General features: G+C 33.1%; 5 protein-coding genes across 13 annotated transcripts in view; 4 read left to right on the plus strand and 1 right to left on the minus strand.

Moving 5' to 3' along the window:
- The window catches only part of LOC110991588 (NAD(+) hydrolase sarm1), a 34,802-nt gene extending 34,172 nt beyond the window's left edge, over positions 1–630 (plus strand). For all 7 annotated transcript variants that reach the window (XM_045630206.1, XM_022256997.2, XM_022256999.2 and 4 more), the window contains 3 exons: positions 35–201; positions 327–494; positions 577–630. In XM_045630206.1, the coding sequence (XP_045486162.1) occupies positions 35–201; positions 327–462 (303 nt within the window). In that variant the 3' untranslated portion in view covers positions 463–494; positions 577–630. The remainder of the gene's footprint in view (positions 1–34; positions 202–326; positions 495–576) is intronic.
- Positions 631–2,620: 1,990 nt separating this feature from the next.
- LOC110991591 (peptidyl-prolyl cis-trans isomerase H) lies at positions 2,621–3,720 on the plus strand. Its single transcript, XM_022257005.2, has 3 exons — positions 2,621–2,877; positions 3,113–3,289; positions 3,405–3,720. The coding sequence occupies exons 1-3, from the start codon at positions 2,794–2,796 to the stop codon at positions 3,696–3,698; spliced, it is 555 nt and encodes a 184-aa protein (XP_022112697.1). The 5' UTR covers positions 2,621–2,793; the 3' UTR covers positions 3,699–3,720.
- LOC110991590 (coenzyme Q-binding protein COQ10, mitochondrial) lies at positions 3,712–4,961 on the minus strand. The gene is made up of 3 exons (XM_022257004.2): positions 4,628–4,961; positions 4,421–4,561; positions 3,712–4,315 (listed from the first exon to the last, which is right to left on the minus strand). Exons 1-3 carry the CDS (start codon positions 4,669–4,671, stop codon positions 3,850–3,852), a joined length of 651 nt encoding a protein of 216 aa, XP_022112696.2. The 5' UTR covers positions 4,672–4,961; the 3' UTR covers positions 3,712–3,849.
- A 616-nt stretch (positions 4,962–5,577) lies between these two features.
- Positions 5,578–9,201, plus strand: LOC110991558 (25S rRNA (cytosine-C(5))-methyltransferase nop2). The gene is made up of 6 exons (XM_022256937.2): positions 5,578–5,788; positions 5,926–6,093; positions 6,177–6,373; positions 6,509–7,870; positions 7,965–8,155; positions 8,285–9,201. The coding sequence occupies exons 1-6, from the start codon at positions 5,689–5,691 to the stop codon at positions 9,156–9,158; spliced, it is 2,892 nt and encodes a 963-aa protein (XP_022112629.2). The 5' UTR covers positions 5,578–5,688; the 3' UTR covers positions 9,159–9,201.
- Positions 9,202–11,060: 1,859 nt separating this feature from the next.
- The window catches only part of LOC110991572 (plasma membrane ascorbate-dependent reductase CYBRD1), a 36,398-nt gene continuing 29,403 nt past the window's right edge, over positions 11,061–18,055 (plus strand). For all 3 annotated transcript variants that reach the window (XM_045630023.1, XM_022256957.2, XM_022256955.2), the window contains exon 1: positions 11,061–11,131. The gene's annotated coding sequence lies outside the window, so the exon portion shown is untranslated. The remainder of the gene's footprint in view (positions 11,132–18,055) is intronic.

Raw genomic sequence — 18,055 nt, forward strand, 5'->3', positions numbered from 1 at the left:
TGGCCAAATGAGTAAAACGACGAATCGAATCCAGGAAATCGTGGCGGCCTTGCAGTCGCAGTGCAATATCGTCCCAATAATCGACAACTTCGAATGGCCCGAGCCGGAGGAGCTGCCGGAGGACATGCGGGCCGTTTGCCACTTCAACGGAGTCAGGTGGATCCACGACTACCAGGACGCGTGTGTCGAGAAGTTGGAGAGGTAATAAAAAAATCATCGCTATATATTTTTCTCAATTCTGTATCGAAAAACCAGTACATTTCATTTATATTTTACACTAAATATATACGTTCCATTAATATGAAATCCATGTTGTAACCGCGCAGCTTCCTCCGGGGCAAGTCTAACCTGGCCAACCGGCTGGAGAGCCTCCGACCGGCGGCCGTGACCTCCCTCCCGCGAGGGCCCTCGTACCAGCGCATGCACTCCACCGAGAGCCGCTCCAGCGACAAGGCCGACTGACTGGAGCCGAGGCCCGCCGCCGCGCCCCTCAGGTACAATCGTCGGAGCGTTCGACCGATACGAACACAAAGAGTCTTAAATCTACAAAATATCTAACAGAGGTGCACATTTCAGACCGAAACGCAGTCGACGGTCAACAGAGAGGAGATCTCAAGATTCAGCACCGAGTCCGAGGAGCGCGGGGAGGCCGTCGGACGTCCCGAGCCCTCTCGCGCGCAAGAGTCGCAGCTGCGAGGGTATCCCGGACGATACTTCGCCGCCGCTCGACGACGGCACCCAGACGAAGAGGAAGAAGAACTTCATGGACCGCTGTGTTAATAAAGTGAGACTTTGCTGACGTGCGGCAAATCGGGCCGTGAAGTACAAACGTGCACTTGTAAATATTGTGAATGTGATCCGTGCGTCTTTAACTCTGTAATCTCAATGAGTGTGTGGAGACCGATTCCCGATAGAAATCTGTTCGACGACCCGCTTCACTTGCGAAGCGTTCGCTTTCTATTGAAGCCAAACGCCCGAGCGTTGGCTTTACGGTGGTCTGCTATTCGTTGTAGTATGGCAGACCGCCTCTCACTCTCTAACTTTAGAATTTATACTATCGACGAGCGTCCCACGCGATGGGCCGCAGGAACATTTTGTCCCGAATAGCTAGTCTATGCCCTCAAAACTATTTATGAATTTCAACCTTCACTTCTTGCCACTAAAGTATTTATTATTTGTAGACTCGCTTCCGTGTAATGTAGGTTTTTGTTTTACCTAAAAACGAACGAAACTCGAAATATTTTAGCCCTTAATGATTATACTGATGTTGCGATTTCTTGACATTGTACATAATTATATTTTAGATTTTATTGACTATCACGCGAGTTAACCGTGAATGTTATATTTTCACAAATGTATATTACTTTATTGTTTAGCCGTAAAATAAATAAGTATTATTAAAATGAAATGTTTTACTCAAACCCAATAACGATAGGTCGCTGAAGATCATTTAAACAATTCCGACAATGTGTAATACGGCACTTGCGAACGGAGGACGCTGTAGCGGTTGACGGTTCCGTAAAATTTATTTTATTTTTGCCACTCCTGCGGACAAATCTTTGTTATGAATTTATTTTATTACCTATTCTTTATTACTCAAGATGTCATATGGAACATGGTGTAATGGTTGCAATAAACGTTGTGTAAAAGAAAAAATTTGGCGATTCAAAATAGTCGTAAAATAAAGTTCTTTCCTTCCCTTCTAGGTCCTGGAATGTAAAAGAAAACTGGCAATAAATGTAAAATTAAGAGCAATTTTTTGACGTTCATAAGTGTACACTGAACCTATATGAATAATGAATTTGAATTTCTATGAACAGATATATTCAATTCAAAGAAGAAATAAGGTGAATCCAGGATTGCTCTACGGATGCTGTAATCGATTGCTACACGAAAGAATTTTTTGAAGTTGTCTTTAAAATACATGTGCCAAAAACGCTTTCGCACGCCTTCTACCCTTTTTGTGGACTTCCGGAAATTCTGGACGTACTCTACGGAAGAATATCATAAAAAAGTGTCTTTATATAATTTTGTTTTTTAATTGTCCCGGGCAAAAAACTAAACACCCGTTTTTTTGCGTATTTAAGCATTTGACCCTTATTGGCTAAAAAAAAACTAGGCAACCCTAGTCATCAGGGTTATGAATAAGTTGAAAAATAAAGGTTCAAGATGTAAAATTTTAGGACCTGAAGACGATGTCAGTACCTACGATCATGAATAATAGCCCCCAACGATAATTCTACTAGTACGGTTCGTCAATTAAGACCTGCACCACTCTAGGAAAAATACGCATTATTGAAACAGCAATCAACGAAATGATATTTTTATATTACGAATTAATAAGATTAGTAATTTTAAAATAACTTTTAGAATAAGACTTCGGTACGTCAAAATCTTTATTTTCACTCTGAATCTTAGAGTTAATCCGTCTAAAATTCAAGAAATATATGAGAACTTATATTATATCACTGTCATGCATAATCTTGTCTGGCAAATAAACGTTCATTATCAATTTATAAGCTGTGGGCTGTAGCCTAACACTATCTCCTTCTATTTTTTAACGCTCTAACAGTTATCTGCCAGGTCATAAAATTAAAAAAAAAAAAAACAAATAACTTATCTGTAGTCGCCCTTGTAGACTGTAGTTACATTTTGTGAATAAACACAAAACATTTTAAAAGTTGAGGTTATGTGTTAATTTTTCTTTCTTTCTAAATTTTACAATAATTATTTGAATTAAGCCACTACATAATACAATTATCATAGGCGCACTTATAACTTGTATCATCTAAAATGCCTACTTGGAACCAAATTCAATCCCAACTTCGAAATCCGAACAATCCTGTGGTATTTTTTGATATAACCGTTGGTACAACTGTAAGTTTTAATATTAGATATTTATTGTATTGTAAACAAAGCATATGAGAGCCTTCTGCCAATGTGAGTGTCCATAGGCGGCGGTATCACTAAGCATCAGATGCGTCTCCTGCTACTTAAAAAAATAATTATCTGTATAATTGTAAATTCCATGTCAATGGTAGAACTCCACCTTTGTTATATAAATTTATATGTAATGAATTTAACCTGTTTAATAATGTTAGTATTATTTTAGGAAATAGGCAGAATGATTTTTGAGCTATTTGCTGATGTTGTGCCAAAGACAAGTGAAAATTTTAGAGAATTTTGTACAGGAGAATATCGGAGGGACGGAGTTCCACTTGGATTTAAAGGTGCAACGTTTCATAGAGTTATTAAAGACTTCATGATACAAGGTGGTGATTTTGTCAATGTTAGTAAGTACATTACATTAAGACACAACTTTTTATTAACATTTACCAAAGTTTTGAAAATACTTAATAAAAGTATATATAATATATCTTTACTAACTACCTTTAACTTTCTAGGGTGATGGAACTGGTGTTATGAGTATATATGGAGGCAGTACATTTGCAGATGAAAATTTTGCATTAAAACATGATTCACCAGGCTTGCTATCTATGGCAAACAGTGGAAAAGACACAAATGGATGTCAGTTTTTCATAACTTGTGCTAAATGTAATTTTCTTGATAATAAGCATGTTGTGTTTGGAAGAGTAATAGATGGACTGTTAGTCATGAGAAAAATAGAAAATGTGCCTACTGGTCCAAATAATAAACCAAAAATACCTGTTACAATATCACAGTGTGGACAAATGTAAAATAATATAAAGCTTAATTACATTTTTATATTTTATTTATAACAATAAAATCAACCCTTTTTTATTTTATATGATGAATCATGATAATAACTATTTCTTAAACATATAGTGACTATGTTAACAATTTAGCTAAAATATTATCAACGTTGTGTCAACTTTTTAATGCTTGGTTATTTAGAAGTAAATTTTTTGGCTCCATTGTCGGTTGTCCATATCTTCTTTCAACTTCTTTTATGAATGCACCCTCCATTTGTCTAGCAACTTGGTCAAAAAATAAATTTGACAAATGAGAATGAAAGGCTGAGCGAAATTCAAAAGATATTTGAAAATCAACAACACATGACTGCTCTTCCTTTTTCAACCCAGGGCTAAAGCGCCATAATGTTAAAAGATGGTTAAACATTCTACCATCGGTGCATTCAGCTTTAACTAAGTATGGTTTTAATAGAGTTACATTAGATGTATAACTCTCATTGATTGGAGGAAATCCCACAATAAGGTCAGCTTTGAGCTTAGTCGGAGATTTTGCCAATACTAATGACTTTTTACACCAGGGTACAAATTTGTGATAATTTTCTACATCGGACACTACTTCAAACATTTGATCCAAAGAGAATCTGTAATAAAGAAAGGAATGCTTTTAATACATAAACACCAATATGAAATTAAAAACTAGTTAAATTTTAAAATTGTTAATAAATAACATCTGGTACTATGCTCACCCCACTAGTTGTCTCCCACAATATTCGCGTGATCGTTTTTGTTTCGGAAAATTAAAGAATGGTCTTCTATTTTGCCACACTAAGAGACATTGACAATGACTATCCAAATCTCTTAGTCTATTTCTGTAATGACCCTGAAAACTGAATAAAAATAACGCAATAATATTGTCGTAGTTTGAAATAACAACATTTGAATGACATATTTACCTTAAAATTCGTGATGCAAATATATAGGCTTTTGTAGTAATCATTATTTTCTTCGTTGCTTCTTTTAATCTTCTTTTTCATCATAAATAAAGTTTAGATAATATAGACGTGACGTACCGTTTCGCAGTAAACACAGCTTAATGTCACCATTCTTTACTCTTGTTTGTCTGTATAAAGTTTTAACTTTGCATTAATCTTTATTTCCTGCGGAGTGCAGTCGATTTTTATATAGTTAATATAAGAAATATGAAAATTGAAATATCAATGATCAAACACGAAACTATCTTAATTACATGATCCCTCATTCATAACCCATAATCTATTGAAATTTGCAAGAGTTGTCATCAAATGTCACCTACACTAATAATTTTACATTTCTGACTTCTGACAACTGTCTGTGTGAACTATAGTAGCACGCAGAAAATATGTCACTACTAATGGCAAATATTACTTCTGATCTACATTCAATAACGAGTTGGGGACGAGATATCAATAGCTTGAAAACTTGAGTATTATAATTTTTTATTACTACACTTTTATAGAAATGCTGACGCAAAATCTGTGCAAAAAAACATCGATTGTCTGTAAAGTCGGTTTACTGACGATAGTTAAACGTAACAACGTCAAAATATTAATGGAATGGTTGCATTTTTCAAAAGAAAATTTGAATTTTATTTTTTTGTTAGATATTTTGTATGGATATTAAATGGAACGCATCAGATGAAACGCCGCGCTGCGAGGCAATGTTTTGCATACAATGCAAGTTAATGGTTTTTCGTGCGTGCAGCCGGCTCCATCGAATTATAAGACGTTGTCACGTCAAAACTCTATTACCTGTAGCGAAAATATTATTATTATTTAAGTGTCTGATAGAACACTATATGTAGTCTATCACACAACATTTGTCATTACACAATTCAAAATAAAATAAGTCAAAATTCAAATTGACATTTGATATTTTGACAGTACGCCTTGTGGAAACGGCATGGTGCGACCGGCACTTACACACGTGTTTTGTTACTAGAAATACTTATATTAAATCTTAATCAATCAATGCTATAATGGGTAGAAAAGCAAAGTTCGATGAAACCAAAAAAGTTAAGAAAGGTCCTGGTAGAAAGGCGAAAAAACAACCTGACCCAGTATTCAAGAAGGAACTGCGTAAGTGTGCATCTTGTCCTTTTAGTTTATAATTTAGGTTAAATAACAAAAAGTAAATTATAACTCAACAATAATTAATAGTTGTCACTCAATAACCGTATGATAAGGCAGTGTAAATAATTTTTCTTCTCTGTCAGTTGCTGATGATAAAGAAGACAAAAAGTTAAGTCACAGACAGAAACAAAGGGCGGCTAGAAGGTTAAAGAAGAAAAAGGAACTAGCAGAAAAACGAAAAGCATTGAAAGAAGCTAAAAAAAAGCCAGAGAAAGAGGCAGAAGAAGCCTTAGACAATGAGACCCCTAAAGGTAATTTTTATCTACAAAATTATTTTTAAATTTTTGCATTATCTGTCCTATTTAGACAATATTCCAAATGATGTACATTTCAGGTTTCACTGACGACAATAAGGAATGGTTAAAGCCAAAGAAGAAAGGGTTAGCTAAAATAAAGGAAATAGAGCCAGATAGCGATGAGAGTGATGATGAGGGTTTGGGTGAAGATGAGAATGATGCTTCAAGTAATGATGATGATGATTCAGAACAAGAAATAAAAGACACTAAGAAATCTAGTAAAGAAAATTATAAGGTGAGTTTATCTTATAATCAGTTGGTATAATGAACATGACTATGTAATGGGTATTACAATTATTGCAAAATCTTTGTTCAATTTTTCAATCTTTTTTCATTTCTTAGTTCATTCAAACTTTTTGTGTTTTTATAGGTTGGTACACTCGATGACCTGTTTAATGATACTGACGATGAGCAAGATGAAACTGTAGATAATGAAGAAACTGGAGGTTCAAATAAATCTTACAATTCAGATTCATCTGAGGATAGCGACAATAGTAAAGATGATGAAGATGAAGACATGCTTCCTATTGAAAAAGCCAATGTTAAACTAAAACAGAAACAAAGGTTAGACAAGAAATTAGCAGATGAAGAAATGCAATTAAATATTGCCAAACAAGATGTTTTTGCATTCCCAAGTGAAGAGGAGCTACAAAATCCTACATCTTTACAAGATGTACACCAAAGGGTAAAAGATATAGTATCAGTTTTAAATGATTTTAATCGCCTCAAGGAAGAGGGCAGATCCCGCTGTGAATATACAGAGTTACTTCTTAAGGACCTCTGTTTGTACTACAGTTACAATGAGTTTCTAATGGAGGTCCTCATGCAAATATTTCCTGTACAGGAATTAATTGAATTCTTAGAAGCCAGTGAAGTGTCTAGGCCAATTACAATTAGAACTAACAGCCTTAAAACTAGGAGAAGAGATCTGGCCCAGGCTTTGATAAACAGAGGTGTTAATTTAGATCCTGTTGGTAAATGGAGTAAAGTTGGATTGGTAGTGTACAGTTCGACTGTCCCGGTAGGTGCAACGCCTGAATATTTAGCAGGACACTATATATTGCAAGGTGCATCTAGTTTCTTGCCTGTTATGGCATTAGCCCCTCAGGAAAATGAAAGAATTTTAGACATGTGTGCTGCACCTGGTGGTAAAGCCTCTCATATTGCAGCAATTATGAAAAATACTGGTTCCCTCTTTGCCAATGATGCTAATAAAGAAAGAACAAAAGCAATAGTTGGAAATTTCCACAGATTGGGAGTAGTCAACGCAATTATCTGTAACTATGATGGGCGTCAATTTCCGGAAGTCATAAAGGGCTTCGACAGAGTACTACTAGATGCTCCATGTACGGGAACAGGAGTTATTGCTAAGGATCCAAGTGTAAAAACAACTAAAGATCAAAAGGACATACAGAGATGTTTCAATTTACAAAGGCAGTTATTATTAGCTGCAATTGACTGCTGCAATGCTAAATCAAGTACTGGAGGATACATTGTGTACTCCACCTGTTCAATTTTGCCTGAAGAAAATGAGTGGGTAGTCAATTATGCTCTTAAGAGACGTAATGTAAAGTTGGTACCCACAGGTTTAGATTTTGGAACTGAAGGATTTCAGAAATATAGACATCATAGGTTCCATCCTTCATTGAAGTTAACGAGAAGGTTCTACCCACACACTCATAATATGGATGGATTCTTTGTTGCAAAACTTAAAAAATTCTCAAATGTTATAGTAAGTACTTCCTTAAAAAAATATTTACTTTGTTAGTTTATCCTGAAAAAATAATAGTATTAACTTAATTTTTAAACACTCACTAAATTTACAGCCTGAGCCTTTCAAAGATGAAGATGATGAGGAAGAAGCTGCCCTGGAAAATGAAAATTCTGAAACTAAAGAACCAGAACAGAATGGTGATATACCAGAAGATCAAAAGATAAAACTTCAGACTGGTGTAAAGAGAACTGCAAAACCGAATATAGCTCAACCTAAAGAGAAGAAGCAGAAAACAGATGACAGGTAAATATAACAGTATCATTGTTTGTAACACTGTCAAAAATATATTTCACACTTAAAATTTGTCAATCACATGCACATAACATATTTTCTTCTGTCTAGTCTTATTGACATAGCACACTTTGATTTCAGCCCACAGCCTACTACAAATGGAAAAGCAGAGCCAAAAAATAACCAGAAAAAGAAAAAACAGAAGAATAAAAAGAAAAATAAAAAGGTACAAAAAAGCGAAGGTCAAGGTAACCAGATTAAACAAGAAGAAAAACCCACAGAAGACACGACAAAACAAATAACAAAACAGAATACACAACAAGACCTAAAAACAAAAAGAGAGGCGAAAATAGACAAAAGTAATAAAGAAAAAGTGGAGTTGAAACCAGTTATTGTTGATAAAGACAATGAAAACACACAAGCTAATGAAAGCAGTGCTGGGTCACCAAAAAAAAAGAAGAACAAGAAGAAAAATAAGAAAAATAACACAAATGTACAGAATCAAATTAACAAGAATGAAAATAAAATAACAGATAATCTTGAGATTGCAGCTGCAAAAAAACTGAAAACTAACAATAAAAAACAAAAACAGGTAGGACAGCTGAATAGCAAAAAAGACAAACCCACAGAAACTACAACAAAACAGAATACACAAGAGGACCTCGAAACGAAAGGAAAGGCAAAAATAGAAATAAGTAATAAAGTACAGACGAAACCAGTTGTGGTTGATAAATCCAATGACAACATAAACAAGCCAAATACACAATCTAATGAAAGCAGTGGCGGGTCACCGAAAAAAAAGAACAAGAAGAAAAATAAAAACAAAAATAAAACAAACACACAAAATCAAATTAACAAGAATGAAAATAAAATAACAGAAAAACTTGAGATTGCAGCCGCAGTAAAACTGAAAAAAAGTAATAAAAAACAAAAACAGATAGGAAAGCTGAATAGCAAAAAAGGAGGAAAAGAGGGAATTAAGAAAAACTCAAATAAAACTAAAGCTAAGGGTTAATAATATTGTATATTATGAGAAATAAAATATTTTAGGAATATTTTTTTGGATCTTTTTCATTTTAAGTTTCTATTGCTTAACAGAGACGGATGCAAAGTTAGCTCATTTTAATTATTAGAACTAGCTAACTTTGAATCTGTCTCGAAATCTACATTAATCTTATATTTCTTTCTCCCCGTGGGACGAGGTTTGATATAGAATATATATATAATTCATTATTAACGTAATGACGATATCTTCCAAATTTCCATGGCCATGCAGCTTTAAAAATCTGTAAACTCCAATTTAAATTATTGAATCAATGGAGTACATGATCAAGTATAATATCATTCCTCAGATGTGTGACTAAAATAAGCGTGAGTTGTCACAACTCACAGCACCAATTATGTACTTAAAATATTTTTTTAAAAGTTGAAATGTTACACACATCAGTTCAGGTAACACACCAACAACTAATATAAATTCCATATCTTAAGTCTATCAGTGTATTAAATGATTTTAATAAGACACTAAACTAACAAAGCTAGCAAAGATGTTTCAAGTACCCATTGGATATCCGCTTTCCTTGCCTTGACAAGTTGGCCCTTTACTTTTTATAACGTATTATGAAGAACAACACCTAATGTTTTGGAAATCCAATCTCCCAATCTCAAGTATTTCAGGTGGCTAAGATAATATTTTTGATTGCACCAAGCAGTGGCTACTATCGTTAAATGTAATAGATAATAATAAAAATAAATGCACATAGGCAAGAAAATTTGGTCGACAGCAGTCAGCAGTTACTGCCAGGATGCACCCAAAAAGACTTGTCTTACTATCAGTTTATTTGAAATGGGAACATCACATCATGAATATTTAAAAAAAAGGCTAATTTTATGCCCTATTTTGTAAGAAAATAATTCAAATGCCTTACAGCAAGAACACTCTTAAACTCACACTGCCTACAGCATTTGGGATCCTTATTTCATAAAGGATATATGCTTGAAAGGGTTAAAATAAAATACACGAAAATGGTCAGTGCACTTAGGAACAAACCTTAAAATGAGCATCTGAAAGCGCTTGATCTTGCGATCACGAGGAAATCTCATTGAAACCTGTAAAATCCTCGGAAAGTGTAATAAGTGCACCCTCTTTGAACTCTTTACAATAGCTTGGACGATTTTTCCAAATCCTCAAAATACGCGCAGCAGCTTATTAAGCTCCTAAAGTTTTTATATATGTACATAAACATAATACAATATGCATTATATTTTTTTAGAGTATTCGCGTTGTTTTAGTTACAGCGGGCTTAACCGCTGTAGTTTGTAAGTATCATCATACTTGGCTTGGAACAATGCCAGATCCTACAGTTTATACCTCCTGTACGTTTGTGTGTATATTCGCGGCTAACAGAAGCCTCCTTTAAAAAGAATGTCGAAATTAGCCACATCTGCCAGTCTTAAAGGCTGACACAGGGACCAAACGTTTTAATTTTCTGTTTATTAATTTTAATTATAAATCATTATATATTATGATTAATAATATATTATGTAGGTAAAGAATAAATATAATACAACTTTGTGTTTTATTGGTTTATAAATGATATTTAAAAATTTACTCATAAATTTATTTGCCTTATTTAATTGTATACTTAAATTTCGACACTATTGCATGGTATACTGCTAGGATCTTTATATTTTGGTTAAATCTTCAAAATCCTTAAACTTCAGTTTGGTTTGAGCGTCCAATAACATCTTTGTACTGTAGTAGCAGTCGTTGTGCAAAATAATTTAATTTTCACCTTAACTACACCACGGGGTTTGCGTGGAAATGACTGAGCTTTCCCATGTCCCGGGGCGGCGTAACGTTAAATGAAAGTACCGCGCAGCCCCGCGCTTCCTCGCGCGGAAGTCGGAGGCTGCCAGTATCCCGCGAACCGTGCTGTCGGCTTCACACGTACGATATACGCTCCAAATAGCAGCCGTTATTTCAAAGTAAATATACCACAATTAATCAATTAACAGTGCTCGTTTTATCTCTCGACATCTGCTGTTTAATTGATCCGGTGTTGAACTGCTTGTACCACGGAGGCAGAAGCGGAAAGGGCGGGACGCTTTGTCCGGACGTACTACGCCCGTAGCGGTGGCTGTAGCGCGCAGCATCCCTCCCGGTCTTACTTAACTTAAACGTATAAAACTACGAGTCGATATCCCGCGCTCTACTTTATTCTGAAAAACTTAATCATTACCTATCTTTGAATTTTTCATTAATTACATTTCGCAGTATACGGTGTCTATTTTACACAGGTTTATATAAAATTGCCCTAGTTCGTACAAACACTCGAATACATATTAGTTATACTAGCGTACGTAAGACCAGGAAGCGATATGTAACCAACATTCTCTTAAGTATCAATTTAAAACACGTAACATTGTGAATGAGTTTGAAGTGTTTCTGCTTCAAAATCCAATATACAAACAACAGCGTAGCAATTTTTCACTGCTACGCTTCCTCTTGGACAGGAAATGGCTACACGCTACAATTCCACAGAGGGTGGTGAACACCATATTGTACTTAGAAGATATCTTTGAATCTTCTATGTAGAGTTGGAACAGTGTCTTTTGCTAGGTCTCGTCTTTATTTCCAAATATAAAACCGCGTTTTATAACGTAATCTATGGCATACAGATCTGTTTATCACTAATGCTCTGCTGATTTAAAATACTATGCTTTGCTGTATTTCCTATATATAAATAAAATTCAAAAGTAGCAAATTAAAAATAAAACACCGATAACTATAACGATAAATGTATTACCCGAACATTATAAAATAAAATGAAATATATTAGCTATAATTTACGATGTTAAAACTTCACCACGTTCTAATAGACAACACAATTTCATACGTAACCATTAAATGCTTCATGTAATCAAACATAACAAAAAGTATAGCGTAACATTTAGTTTATTATAAAAGTCGGTCGGTTTTAATCAAAGTCATCAGGAACAGTTTCGTGTCAACAAGTCACGAAAGTGCTACTGTTTTTCAAGATTGTAACATAACAAACAATAATACATTCTCAGCGCGTATCACTTTCCCAGCGCACGCGCATCCTGGACATCTGCAATCAGTGAACGTATATTACCCAACGTTTATTACCTTTCTTTTACTCTTACAAAGTAATCTGCATATATTCTGACCACCGTTACGGGCTTCGACAAGAGTTTATGTTTTAGTAAATTTTCGGTAGTACTCACGGGTTTGGTGTTATCTTTTCGTAAATAGTTCTACGAAAATTCGATATCATATATCTACTTGTTTTATTAATAAAAACAACCCTCAATTCATGAATTCACAATATTTTTCGTTTTCGAATTTAATCATATTGTATCAGTGCAGACATATTTGTCTAGAACATTCAGTGCAATCCTCTGTATCTAGTAAGAAATGATTATAATTGATAATTCATTGGTATGCTGTAAGTTCCATATCTCGGGGTCGTTCGAGGTCATTGAAGAACGTTCTAACATTTTTGCTTAAGTAATAAATGCAATGTAAAAATATCATTTAAAAGTTATCTTGTATTTGAAGATACATATACCCCAATTTTAAAGATTTATACGTCATTCTAGTGTCATTCGTTATTTTTTTGTTACAAAATGTTTAACTGAAACATGTAAAATTTCCTTAATGATGTTGACTTCTCTGAATCATACGAAATTAGAACGATGTTATCTTGATTTGCATATGATGTGATTACGTACTTTATCATAGAATTATTTACTTTATATGATCTTAATTAGACACTCTCATGATAAGAAAATTACCAAGACATCTAGGTGTTTATTGATACGTTCACAACCTCTAGCTCAAATTTACACATTTGACGTAGTAGAAGCCAAAGAGATTTAAATTGTTAGCCAGTATGTATAGCGGAATTGATGCTCACAAATTGCAAGTTTTCAATATAATTTAAAATAAAATATGGACCTAAATCCAGAGGCTACGTTTGTATTACATTTCTTACTTTGGCTTTGGTCTAAATAATTTATACCAATCATTTGCGCATTTTAAAACAGCTACAATGATGTTTTTGAATGGCTGCGTGTAAAAAACGCTAAACATCGACGCGGAGAAATAAAAAATGAAATGCTAGGTTAAAATATCTAGCGTAAACAGGTCTTTATTACAAGGCCGGTGTAAGTGGTAGCTTCATTATAAGCTATTCACCCTTTATTATAGTCCTTTTGTGGGTTTCCTCGCTTTGTGTGAAACTGGGTTGCAATAAATTAACCGCCGGTTGAACTAAAAAATTCATTTGCAAACTTATAAAAGCCATTTCAATTTATTAAAAGCATTCAATGTAATTAAATTAAACAGTCTTAATTAGCAATTTTTGTCCAATCTTAACGCGATGTTTATTCGTTTGTCTTATTCTGACTCATGATGACAATTCCTGGAATGTTCTATTTTCATTAAGATATTTTAACACTTAAAATTGCGTTATAAATAGGAATTCCTCGATTAAGTGAGTTTAACGCTATTTAAATAAAACAAGCTAACATTATAACTACGTCTAGTCCTTTGAATGTTTTGACAGTATAATAATGATAATGTTTCTCAAGACAGATATTGGGTGCAGCATTAACAAAACAAAATACAAATACTCTTAGGTAAACTTGTAAACAATGACCTGTTTCTGTAAATTGTTCTATAAACTTATCTGATGTGTGAACCCTGTTTCTATATCCACACGCTTATAAAACAATTACATTATGTTACAACTAATGCGTTAGTTACCAAAACCTAATATTTTTAAATACTTTTGTATGAAGGTCTTATATCATTTTAACTACTACTAGTACTGACGAAATTTAAAGTATATCCAAAAAAGACTCAGGTAAAACAGTCCAATACTAATTTTTCGCGCTAATCGTAATGTATCGTATTTACGTAAATTGTAAATAAACAACTTCTTGATTTATCACGCCTGTCTTAAAATAGTTTATTGAAGTATTTTTCAGAGAAACCCTTCTACCATAAATAAACATTAGCTATGAGACCACACACACTCGCGACCTTTCATAAATATTTACCTAACACTCTTTGGTAGTGTCCTGAAAGTTTGATTACACGAAGCTAATTAACTCCACGACAGAAAATTAGTATGGATTTCTTTATTTGCCAGTTGAATGTTCATAATAAAACATTCAGTTTAAGTAGTGTATATAATATGTTATTTTTTTAATTATTGATTCTTGATTTAACTGAACAACATGTACTTTTTACTACTAGTTACCTGTGCTGGATTTTTTATTTTGGAAATGAATAGCTAATATATAATGTATAAAGATAAAAAAAATGAGAAAAAGGAAAGTCACTCAAAAAACGTCGTCTAAAAAGTGAAGAGATTCTTGCAATCGACCAAGTAAATTTTCAGTTTCTAGCTAAAACATAATAAATTTAAACTGCATATTATTTAGTTCATTGTTTATAAATAATCTATAAACATATTAGGCACTGTGTACGTGCTATGGGCAGCAGATTGAGAGGTAATAATATCTACCAGTTTTAAGGTATGTTTAATGCAAACTGCATATTATGTAAAGACCAAATCTGACATTTTATTTTTTAGCTTCTATTTTGTGAATCAAAAAGTCAACTGAGCTGGAGTATAATTCATATTCTTGAATTATTTTTTTATAGCTTTAAATCATAGTAGATTTGAATCTAAATGCTTTGATGGGAGCGAATTTTCGCTTACATGTTAAGTAGGTCAGATCGTTTGAACGAGAGCTAAGAGTGTGATGAGAGGTCTCAAGACACTTCATATTTAACTTGCCTTTTCAAGCCTTTACTTAAGTTATGAATTTTACATCTTATCTTTTTATGAAGATAGTTTTTTGAACTTAAAGTATTTGTTTAAATAATTACACATATAAAACCTGTAATGTTAATTGAGTAACTTAGATTCACTAGGAAAAGTATAAAATTTTAATCTAAAAGATGCTTCATTATCACTGATTAATATAGGCTATTAATTGCAAAAAATAAGGATCCCTACTAAAACTGCAATAATGTTACCCAAGGTGTAAAGAAAAATGCCTATAAATCATCATCGCATGCGTTGCGAAAATTATTAATGTTACACACAATATTAAAGAACATATCAATATCTACATAAAATGTTTAAAAATAAATGTCCACCCGTGCGAAGCCGGGACTTGCCGCTAGTAATATAATAATGCAAATATCGAAAAATTACCGTGCTCGTGACACAGATTAATTCAGGAGTTAAAACCGGAGTAGGAAATCGGGGAAAATAATTAGTGTGACCATTTACTGTCATGTAAATTCTGTAAAATTTATAAGTGTAAGCGAAAGTATTTCGTTATTAATCATCATCTATTAACATCTAAAAACAGGGACATTTTACGTAAATTAATTATTTTAACTAAAGTCACACCTTCAAATGTTTAACGACTTGTTAATTAATGTTTTTTATTTAAACTTAATTACTTAAAAGGGTGGGTGTAATTTCCGTGATGTCATTCATTAGTTCGTTTTCCCCAGCATTTCCCACAGGAAATATGATTAAGGAAAATTTAATGCCCCCAAAATTATAATGGACACTAATTGACATTTTTATGATGTATTGAAAATTTCTTGTTACATCTAATAATGTAATTTATTTCTTACGTATTTGTTTATATATCTCGCTTCACTATCGTCCATACTTATGTATATTATGGAAGAGAAAGCTGTTAGCCACCAACCTGATATTGTAAATGCGACAAAATAACGTTTGAGTTTTGATTTTATTTATCAAATCTAGATGTAATAACAGACTATGAAGACTGCCGATTCAACTGCTTTAATTTGGTCGTAACCATCATAATATTTAAATTTTAACACACCTGAAATTGTCTTGTATTTTTTTATTATTTATTACAAATGCCCTTTTCACGTGACATTGCCAGAATCAAAAAGAAATCAGAGCCAGATCCGCTGGCGTAGGAGAACCTTCCCCATTGCACTGGAATGATTTGAGGCCATATCAAATTGTCCTCTTCCTCGCGCCGCTGTTAGCGCATAATTGCTCTTATATCTCAAACATAAGCCACATAATCACTTGACGTGTTGTCGGGAACTGCTTTTGAACAGGATGAATATAATCGTGATGGCTAAACGCGACCTATAACTTATTTGCTATGGAGGTACTTCTAATCGTTGCTGGAATGTTGGTGACCTGGCTGACAAATTGTAAATAGAATCATTGTTTTCCTTTTTTGACCAAAGGACGAGTAAATAATGGAAAAGCATCGATGGAAATTTATTTCATTGCAATATCGGTTTTTACTTCTCAAAATCACACTTTTCTTTTGCTTAAACGAAATCAGTTTTCAGTAATAATAAAAGTATGATAAAAATTATGAGCAAAATAATAGAATATTTTGTTGATCCATTTACTAATCTTTTTTTGTGTCTAGTCGTATTATAACAGTGGCATGCCTGTTCCTTCAACATTTCGAATGTAAAGAATCTGATCTCTTAGCCATATGTGTTCCAAGAGACGGGGTCATCGCACAGATGGTAAATTGTTAAGTTATTATCATCATTATAAGCTATGCTTTATTTTTAGTACTATCTAGCTTTATTTCCAACAAATTATTTAATTTATTAATGTTTTATTACAATACGCCCGTTTGCCCCCTGTTCTATAAAAAAAAAAAGCATTATGCATACACCCATTATCAATATTGCTTAATGTTTGTAATTAAACGGATAGCTATAAATATGTAAAATTATGCATTTATTATATATTATATAAGAAAAACTGAGGAAATACAGATCCAGTTACATCATTTTAATTATTATGAGCAATATACCTTTATTAGTTTTCATTTAGTACACCGACATTATCTCCTCTTATATTCTCTTACGATGAAGGTAAGCTACACAACCGTACCTAGAGACGTCTATTAACTAATCTAAAACGATATTTATTGGCTGAACAAACGAAGAACTGTATTTTTTCCTTCAGATTGGATTGCGAAAAGCATAAGAAAACAATAAAATTAATCCAGCTATATAAGTTATAAACTCAAAAATAAACTATTTAATACACCTATAATCTTGTCTCATGTGCATTCATCATTGTACGCAGTAACGTAGTCTCGCAAAGTCATTCGCAATATTAATATCTCCGTAATTTGAGTGTCCCATTTCCCAAATTTTTCAGGAGCGCAATTTAAGTCTCTTCAGAAGTTATCTCATCTGATGAATATTTCAGCTTTAATTAATTTGGTTAATTTAGTTTTAAACATTGTTGAAAAAAAAAAAGAATTAAATCGTGCAAGCATTCACATTTCATTAAATTTTTGTGGCGTCTTAACAATGTAGATACATTATATCTAAAAAAATATATTTTTAACTTATTACATTAAAACAATAATATTTCTTAAAAATTGTTCATGTATTATAAAATGATTAACTGTACATTATGCAACATTATAAGTTAAATAATTCCTTTGGTCAATTAGCTAGTATTATCGGTATGTTTTACCTGTTGTACTCATAGATTAATACAATAATTTACTCTCCAATAAACGCTTATTAATCTAACTTGACATTATCGATTTGATTAGTTTAAACTTTAATGAAATAGGAAACCGGAAATTACGAGCTGTAAGAGAGGCGTTTACAAGCAAATATAAAAGCCGCAATTTGCGATGGACTTAATGAGCGGAACACACTTTGGTTGTCTCTGTTAACATTTACCGCTTCTGATATTTCTATTCTCTTATAAATTCATAGAAAATATTGATGAAATTAGGTTTTTATTCGTGTTTTATTTAAGGCATTAATAAAATGTACGTATATATGTCGAGATTTGTTCCTCATTGTACGTATATGCA

The sequence above is a fragment of the Pieris rapae genome, chromosome 11, assembly GCF_905147795.1.
Source record: "Pieris rapae chromosome 11, ilPieRapa1.1, whole genome shotgun sequence".
NCBI classification, from domain to species: domain Eukaryota; kingdom Metazoa; phylum Arthropoda; class Insecta; order Lepidoptera; family Pieridae; genus Pieris; species Pieris rapae.

What these genes read in the sequence shown, in the direction of transcription:
- LOC110991591 (XM_022257005.2), top strand. Translation starts at nt 2,794, where the DNA reads ATGCCTACTTGGAACCAAATTCAATCCCAACTTCGAAATCCGAACAAT. An exon ending in ATATAACCGTTGGTACAACT is followed by an intron (nt 2,878 to 3,112) that starts GTAAGTTTTAAT and finishes GTATTATTTTAG; the next exon opens with GAAATAGGCAGAATGATTTT. An exon ending in AAGGTGGTGATTTTGTCAAT is followed by an intron (nt 3,290 to 3,404) that starts GTTAGTAAGTAC and finishes TTAACTTTCTAG; the next exon opens with GGTGATGGAACTGGTGTTAT.
- LOC110991590 (XM_022257004.2), bottom strand. Translation starts at nt 4,671, where the DNA reads ATGATTACTACAAAAGCCTATATATTTGCATCACGAATTTTAAG. An exon ending in TTTGCATCACGAATTTTAAG is followed by an intron (nt 4,562 to 4,627) that starts GTAAATATGTCA and finishes ATTTTTATTCAG; the next exon opens with TTTTCAGGGTCATTACAGAA. An exon ending in TGTGGGAGACAACTAGTGGG is followed by an intron (nt 4,316 to 4,420) that starts GTGAGCATAGTA and finishes TCTTTATTACAG; the next exon opens with ATTCTCTTTGGATCAAATGT.
- LOC110991558 (XM_022256937.2), top strand. Translation starts at nt 5,689, where the DNA reads ATGGGTAGAAAAGCAAAGTTCGATGAAACCAAAAAAGTTAAGAAAGGT. An exon ending in AGACAATGAGACCCCTAAAG is followed by an intron (nt 6,094 to 6,176) that starts GTAATTTTTATC and finishes TGTACATTTCAG; the next exon opens with GTTTCACTGACGACAATAAG. An exon ending in CTAGTAAAGAAAATTATAAG is followed by an intron (nt 6,374 to 6,508) that starts GTGAGTTTATCT and finishes GTGTTTTTATAG; the next exon opens with GTTGGTACACTCGATGACCT.